General features: G+C 45.3%; 1 protein-coding gene across 2 annotated transcripts; it reads right to left on the bottom strand.

Moving 5' to 3' along the window:
• Positions 1-252: 252 nt before the first annotated feature.
• On the bottom strand, positions 253-7637 carry Psma4 (proteasome 20S subunit alpha 4). 2 transcript variants are annotated; one of them, XM_076925278.1, is made up of 9 exons: positions 7487-7637; positions 6250-6275; positions 5973-6015; positions 5538-5700; positions 3618-3695; positions 3218-3306; positions 1828-1958; positions 1304-1427; positions 253-650 (listed from the first exon to the last, which is right to left on the bottom strand). In XM_076925278.1, the coding sequence occupies exons 2-9, from the start codon at positions 6250-6252 to the stop codon at positions 496-498; spliced, it is 786 nt and encodes a 261-aa protein (XP_076781393.1). In that variant the 5' UTR covers positions 6253-6275; positions 7487-7637; the 3' UTR covers positions 253-495. The 2 variants fall into 2 exon arrangements, with proteins under 2 accessions (XP_076781393.1, XP_076781395.1); XM_076925280.1 differs by lacking the exon at positions 7487-7637 and adding an exon at positions 6961-7384.
• Positions 7638-8060: the final 423 nt, after the last annotated feature.

The raw sequence follows: 8060 nt of genomic DNA, 5'->3' as shown, positions 1-8060 counted from the left end.
GGCAGCAATGGTCACCCTAGCAAGCCTGGTACCTTTGTTCACTCCTATTAATTATGAATGTCTGGGTGGGTATGTGCATACAACCACAGGTGCCAGTGGCATTGCATGTCCTAGGAGACCCACCCGATATGGGTACTGGGAACTGAACTCAGGCAAGAGCAGTGCACTTTTCATTGCTGAGCCATCTCTCCAGCTCCAGCTGTGGTATCTTCTCAACAATTATTGTCACAGAGAAAGTATCCCTTCACCATAACCAATCTTTCCAAGTTTTATTCCAAAAATTATGTGTTCAGATTAAGATGTTTATAAAGATGTCCATCATTACAATAAAGTGTCCAACTGGACAGACATGGACCCAATTCAGTATGTAATGTCCTATTTCCCCGATGGCCAAGGTAAGGAAAAAATTACAAGAAAACACTTCCGGGCTGGAAGGCCAGGACAGCTCCTAAGTGAATCGGTGCCTCTAAGGAGTTATAAAATCCATGATTCTGTCTATTTATCCTTTTCTCTCTGTTCTTTTTCTTTCTTCTCCCGCTCAGCTTTAGCTTCTTCCTCTTCATGTTTTTTGATTAACTGTTCCACTTCCTTTTGCTTGAGGACTCTGATCACCGTCTTTCCACTCTCTCGTGTTAGTGTGGCAATTTCCACTACAACACAAACATACATTTGTATCAGAGGCAGGACTCAGCAGATGTCACCATGGCTTACTCTGGTCTCTTTACCTGAGTCTTGCTCACCCATGTACTTTATGATGTACCCACATTTTTATGGGAACACTTTCGATTTTGTGATACCCTGATTTTTACCTAAGGATCTTTTCTTCACCCATCAACTTTCTTAGCAAGCATTTATGTCACCCTGAAGTCTGGTCGGCAGTTGTTCTAACTGACCCAGACAAGCCAACCAGAATAACAAGACAGAGTCCTAAACAAAGCAACACTTCCGTTATGGACTTTTCTAACTTCTTTTGAAAACAATAAGCTAAAAAACAGTTTCCATCAGGCATGGTGGTGCACACCTGGGGCCCCAGGATCTGGGAGGCACAGGCAGGGAAGAACAATGCTAGTCTGAGTTCAAGGCCAGCCACTGACACGGGATCTCCAAACCAGGAGTTACATTCAGGCTCCAGTCCTTAAGCCTGCCCTATGGTGTAGAAATGTAGCTTTACAGTTCATCAAGGCTCATCTTAGTCAAGACACCAAGTCCTTAGTGTCCCCTAAGCGGCAGCTTCAATGAACCCTAAGGCTGGGGCTACACAATAAATTCCCCAGTTAAGACAAAGCAGGAGGACAAGGATTACCTTTTTCAGCTGACAGTTTACTAACATCCATTGTCTTATTTAGCACCTTGACAGCCAGAGCAAGCGCTGACTTCAGAGTCATTTCTCCTTCTTTGTAGTCTTGTTTCAACATTGACACAGCTGCCTGAAAAACAAAACATCAACAGAGAGAGTTTCCTTCCAATCTGCTCATCCTGGGGCGAGCACAGGTCGGTTAGAAGCTCTGACGCCTGGATTCACAGACAATGCAGCAGCACAACACTGATGACAGCAGGCCGGTGGCATTAACGTGGCAGGGAAGAGGCAAGGAGACTATAACTGTGGCCTCAGCCTCAAGAGACTTGTCCTTAAGAGTTCCACAACTTATAATGAAAAGATAGCCCTTAGCTACAGATAGCATCAACAAACTACCAAGATACAGCACTAGAAACAGGCATTCCTTTCACACTGAGTTGTTATGGTAGATAATCTACACGCATATCGCTATTTCAACCTTACTGTCCTCAGCCTTTCCCCACATTTCACAGTGTTAGGAAAATACTCACAGCACTGTTGTTTCCAATGCACGTGGCTTTCCATCCCCCGTAGTTCCCACTCGGGTCACTCTGATAGAGCTGGAAGCCATAGTGCTTATCCCAGCCAATATACAGCAAAGACACACCAAAGGGACGTTTGCCTTTAACAAAGAAAAGGAATCAACAATTTCAATTTGAAACCCAACAATCTCAATTTAGAGCTGTCAGTGGACGTGTCCCAAGCCTCTGAGAAGTGAAGCGTGCATAACTGGTTTGTATTCTGGCCACCACAGATAAGCTCAGTCACAGATTCCAATTCTGTTTCTAGGAGCTGGGCTCAGGCTGGGGTGGACATGAGGACACAGAAGGCCAGTGCTGAATTTCATTAATATGTAAAAATAATCTGTTTCCAGACTTGAAAATGTTACTTTGGGCTTGAAGTATCTGTTGATGAAACTGCCAACTGACACGTGGAAACAGACTTGTTCATGAAGCAGGCACTGTCTGCACCTAGTATGCATGAGGCTGTGGTGGGACTGCAGTGAGCGCCAGAGGAGCTCAGGCTAAACTGTGAGTGTCACAAAGTGTGGGGGATAAGAGACTTCAGGGTGCTCAGCCCTAAATGGGACATCCAGATCAGTCAGTCCTCCAACACCCGGGGATCATGGAAGAAGGGACAGAGAGACTGTAGAGCCAGAGGTGCTGGATGACAGGAAAAGTCTTCTTCAAATACAACTGAGCAGCCATGAGCTCACAGCAGCTGTGACAACATCTACAAGAACAGCAGCAGACAAACTTTCAGCCCAAAGGGGAGGGCCCATCATGTCCCTCCTACAGCTGAGGAGTGTCTAACAACTGGTGGCTGCTGGGAGAGGAAGTCAGGCTTTTTATGGGTGTGACCCTTAGTAGTGTGACAGTGCTCTAGTGCAGGTCCCACACAATCTAACTGAAGGAGTTACAGGGGGGAAGGGGAAGGGAAGAACAAAAAGCTGAGTGGGCTGAGAGGTGGGAGATAAATATGGAAGGAAATGGTGGGTGAATATTATCAAAATTCATTGTAGGAAATTCTCAAAGAACAAAAATATTTTTAAAAATGTGTTTAAAGTCAGGTGTTGGTGTCACATGCCTATAGGCCCAGCACCAGGGACACAGAGGCAGATCTCTATGAGGTCGAGGTCAGCCTGGTTTACAAAGCAAGTTCCAGGACAGCCAGGTCTACACTGAGAAACCCTGTCTCAAAACAAACAAACAAACAAACAAACAAACCAGTAAGTAAATAGTTTTAAAAATCTAAAACCAAAAGAAATCTGACAAAAACAAAATAACCTCAGTAAACCTTAACGTAGAAAAAAAAAAGCAAAAAATTTATTCTTCATAAAATGTTTTCAGTTTTTAGAGTATTTCCAAAACAACTCAGTACCTCCAAACTGTGTATACGCCTGTTTGATATCACACAGTGCTGTAACCAGCTGCTCACAGGGAATTGGCTCCTGATACTGTAATAAATACCTAGGGTAAAGAGATCGACATATTAAACAAGCTTCTCTAAAATATATACAATGCAGGAAGATGCTCTCTGAAGAGAAAAATATATATAAGTAAAATGGGGTAAAGTGTAGCAGTCACTTGTAATTGGAAAAGAAAGGAGAGGGCAAAAACATCCACCATCCCAATATTCTTATGTGCACACAGTATGTTATAACTTTGATTAGGAGGAATACAGTTTTCAAGTAATCGATTTTTAAAATGACTTTAAATTTTACAAAAAGAAAAAGCTTTCTTTGTGGACGTGCTGAGTGTTAGGATGTTTCCATCCTTACCTTTGAGCAATGAGCCTTAGTTCATTCGTCAGAACATTAGCATCAGATGTTATGCCTGCCACACTGCAAGCCATGTCCCTAGAAGGGAAACAAAGCCACAGTAAGCAGGGAAGATGCTTGCCAGGGTATTTCTAAGTGTTATAAAGCACCTAGGTCTATTAGGGACTCAACAGCTTTGCTTCACAGGGACTACTCTGAGGAAAAGGCTATAAAAATGGATCTTCTCAGGAGACGTTTACCTAGTGTCATTCAGCACAAATGATAAACAACTGCAGCCTGAACTATTCAATAGACATATTTATTATTGCTCTCTGGAAACAGCAAGAGAAGAAACACCTAGTAAAGAAGCCAAACCACTCCCACACATTAGGGTCTAACTCTCCATGCCTGGCCTGACAGGTGTGGGGCTGGGGGGGACACGAGGGTGGGAAGTTCAACCTAGGCATGCACCCCATTTTTGCCTGTTTCCCCAAAGCCTTCCCTGGCTCTCTACAGTCTAGACATCGCTTTGACTATGCCTAAACAAGCTCAAACGTTGCTGAGTAGAGACTAATGTGACTGGAGGAAGATACTATGTCACGTGATTGTACCATGAGAGGTACTAGGCCCATGCAGGGAGTGCACTTCTGAGGGCTAATTAACACAGAACCCAACTGCCTTCTAAATACCTACACTTGTACTCAAAGACAAAAGTGGATCCCAGCTTTAATCAGAGAAGCCTCAACTTCCAATGAATGCTGTAAGTGCAGACTCATAGCTGCCATGACACAGGAACTAAATGACAGTGTGGGACAGCCCTAAGTCACTTAGGCCAACCACTCCCTCTCTAAGGTCTGTGAACATTGTGGGAAAGGGGCTGTCAAGTACTTCAGAGAGGAGACAGAGTAAGGGCTGCAAAGCACATTCTCTACATCTGAGTACTGAAATCACAAATTCACAACTGATTTGGACACGGACAAGACCAGCCCTGTCAATAATTAGCCAAAGGTAGCTCATAGGATCCTACCCCTTATATAGGACCTATTGGTTACTGATAGATTCTGGGAAAGACTCACTGTCCTTGGTTATGTACACATTCGGGAACCTACCAGACTCCAATAGATAGCTCTCAAACCACGGTCACACAGATGGCCCTGGTAATGTCAGTGAATCAAAACAGACAGACATAATGTAAGGTTTGTGGGGAGATGGATGGGGGATGGGAAGGCAGGGATAGGTTGTGAGAGTGGTCGGTATGCTTGATGAACACGTCCAAAACTGTAATACATAAACAAATAATTAACTAGGCTCCCGTGACAGTGACAAGTCTTCAGCAGGCCTACCACTGATGGCAAAGTCTCCATACAGCACCCAGAAGTTCCACAGCCAGTTCCAAGTACTCAAACTGAACAGAAATCAGACTCTACCCTGGCTGAAGTGTGTCAGATCTCCACGAGCCTTGTTCTTTGGTAAAGAGTCAGTATAGCTGTACAGAATTCCTGCATGTCATTCTAAACAGCACACTGAAGGTCTGCTTTACACTAGGCACTGTGTTAGTTTATTTCACTATTTTGTTTCATTAAATTTCCATAACCACTCTGGTCTTCAAGAAGTTAGATAACAGGTATAGCACCACACCTTGTATTGATGGACTTTAGATTTGAAACCAAATCTGTGTGAACAGAAAGTACATATACACTTTTTATCACTGCACCATGCTATTTTGCAGCAGTGTTTAGCTTTGCATTTCAAGTGAATATACACAGAATGAACATACTGCGACATAATGGACTCCAAGGAGATTGGAAGCGAAACAAAGCAAATACACAAATTTTTACAAGAAAAATAATAAAACACATAGAAGATCCCTCCCGAAATATGCAAATCCCACTGACGTCGACAAGTGCAATAGTTCAAACTCTTCCCCATCATCTCACTTACTCATTAAGTTTATAAATTTTCTCAGAAAAAAAGACTTCATCAAGAAGCTTGTGGATGTTACGCCTCTCTGCTGCAAGCAAAACTCCATCGTTGGCTAAAATTCCCAAACAGGTGCCTGCATGTCCGATAGCTTCCATGGCATATTCCACTTGGTATAAGCGACCTACAAGACAGTGAGACACCACAGTTCCTCTGCGTTCCTGCACAGCTGATCCGGGAGAAATCAGCGGTGACACAGGTCAGGTTCACATCAACAGCCCTGCATTTACTCACCGACAACGCATGATGTAATCAACCTGCTGAGAAGTTATCTCCAAAATGTGTGTAGCTAAACACCACACTAAACTCCCAACACTGAAAATATACTACTTAAAGCAACAATGACAACAAAACACCCCAACTTTTTTTGGAGCAGGTTAAAATTTTCTCATTTACCTTCTGGAGAAAATATTGTGGTTCTGGAGTCATATCTTCGAGACTGCAAAAGAAAAACAGAGAGATGCCTGCTCACTGAAAGTAAGCCAACTTCCGGAAGCCCATGCATCATATACAATGACATCCTGGTGCTGAGTTCAGTGGGAAGAAGGAAGACCCCATTCAACTCCCTCTACCCCTTCTGTTTCACTTTTTTCACGTCAGGTTCTTATCTTCAAACAAGCTGTAATGTAATGTTCACCAGGCAAAAGTTAAAGGAAACGTGTCATGAACTCACCATGGCTTCTGAACTTTATGTGATTCCTGTGAAAAGAAAACACGATCATTAAAATTAAAAACAAAAAAACCCCCACACTTTTAAGAAGTGTCTTCTACTGATTATACCGTTTGATCCACACCATAACTCAGCTAACACTAACTGCACCACCACTGGGAACTATACAGATGTTGGGACACCACAATAAAGGTAAACCAGTGCATTCTGAAGAGCTCAGAATCTAGCAGCCAGATGTGACAGATATATATGATAAAGCAACATGGAAGAGGCATTGAGGGTGGGGAGGAAAAGCAGGATGACCAGCAAATACGTTTTTAGGAAACCAATACAGATAATGAGAGTAAATTAGAGATGGGAGAGGCAAAAATAAGTCGAAAAGCCTCAAGTGGAACGGGAAGAACTGGAAAGGGGTGAAGGGAAGGGTGTTCCAAATAGAGCAGGCTGAGAAATAAAGTGGATAATTCAACAGATAAGAGACAAATTGTTTTGTCTCATACGGTCCTAAATTTGGGGGTGCAGGGTGGTAAACCTGGTCCACATTTCCGTTTCTTCGAAAGACAGTAATGGGAGCTGCTTCTGCCTTAGTAGAAAAATGGCAGAGTTCAATTCCTATGTTGTCAAATCATGGGATATAAGGAAGGCATCGTGGCTGGAAAGCTAAACAGACATTTGAAGGGTCTGCGCGCCCAGGTGGAAACAACTTTATCTTACTCAAGACCGCTCCATCGAAGCGCTGGACGCAAGGACCTCAGGAACTGACATTTTAGAAAAGTCGCCAGGCCTAAGGGAGAGCTAGCCTGCCGGGAGTCGGTTCCAACACGTAGGAGAAACAGAAAGGTGGCTCTGAGCACAGCAGCCAGGCCACGGCTGGTTTCGGATTCGCCTGTGAACACAGCTACTTCCACGCCTGGAGCCGCCGGCGCCACAGGCTTTGGACTTTCCCCGCCGCTCCACTTTCCCGAATTGACTCGCTGGGCCGCGAGCCGCCCCCACCCCTCGCACCGGCCCGGTGGGTCTCAGAGCCCCGGCCGGCCGTCAAGGCCGCGCGGGGATACCCGATGGCAGCCGGCGGGGGCCAGTCCCTGGCAGGCCGGTCACCGAGGAGGCGGGTGCAAAGTCATCGTGCCCACGGCTCCTCGGTGGCGGCCGCGGGCCTGGGCCGTGGACTCCACGCAGACGGCCCCCGCCAGGGAGACAGACACCTCGCTTCCGCGGTCCCTAAAGGACTGAGCCTCACCGGAGAACGACAGTGAGGGTGCAGATCAGCGCCGCTTTACTCAGCTGGAGAAGAACCAACCCGGGCAGCCAAGCATCCGCGGCGAATATGGCTCCCGCGCGTGCGCAGAACCGCGAGGGGGCGGGGCAGGGAGGACGCGGAAGTCCTCCTGATGCCGGGGCGGGGACAGTGTGCCCACGTGGACTGTGCAGAAGCACAAGCTCGCTTTGGTTCTGGTCTGTGTTAGAGGAGGATTGGAGGAAGGCGGGAAGATCCTATACCGTGCAGAGTGGAACCAGATTCCTCCTTCGCGTTGCTCTTCACTTTCATTTTCTCTTCTGTACAATTCTAACGAAGGCCAGAGTAGCAACTGTATAGACAAACCAAATGGTTTACTCTTACAGCCCTGCCCCTTAACAGGTTTTCCTTTGTTCTTCCACTTAGCTTCATTTTCTCCTTTCTCAGATCCAACTCTTTAAGTGAGATAATTTCCGTTCTAAGTTTAAGAATCTTCTTCATCCATTTCTCCTTTACAATCTTACCTACTTTCTGTTCCTATGTTCGGGTTTGAAGAACCTGTGGGTTGACTGTCTGG

The sequence above is a fragment of the Arvicanthis niloticus genome, chromosome 26 (assembly GCF_011762505.2).
Source record: "Arvicanthis niloticus isolate mArvNil1 chromosome 26, mArvNil1.pat.X, whole genome shotgun sequence".
NCBI classification, from domain to species: domain Eukaryota; kingdom Metazoa; phylum Chordata; class Mammalia; order Rodentia; family Muridae; genus Arvicanthis; species Arvicanthis niloticus.
The sequence above is the reverse complement of the archived record's forward strand: the minus strand, read 5'-3'. Positions and strand labels throughout refer to the sequence as shown.

What these genes read in the sequence shown, in the direction of transcription:
- Psma4 (XM_076925278.1), bottom strand. An exon ending in GCATTGGAAACAACAGTGCT is followed by an intron (nt 1,428 to 1,827) that starts GTGAGTATTTTC and finishes TTTGTTTTTCAG; the next exon opens with GCAGCTGTGTCAATGTTGAA. An exon ending in TAAACTGTCAGCTGAAAAAG is followed by an intron (nt 651 to 1,303) that starts GTAATCCTTGTC and finishes TTTGTGTTGTAG; the next exon opens with TGGAAATTGCCACACTAACA.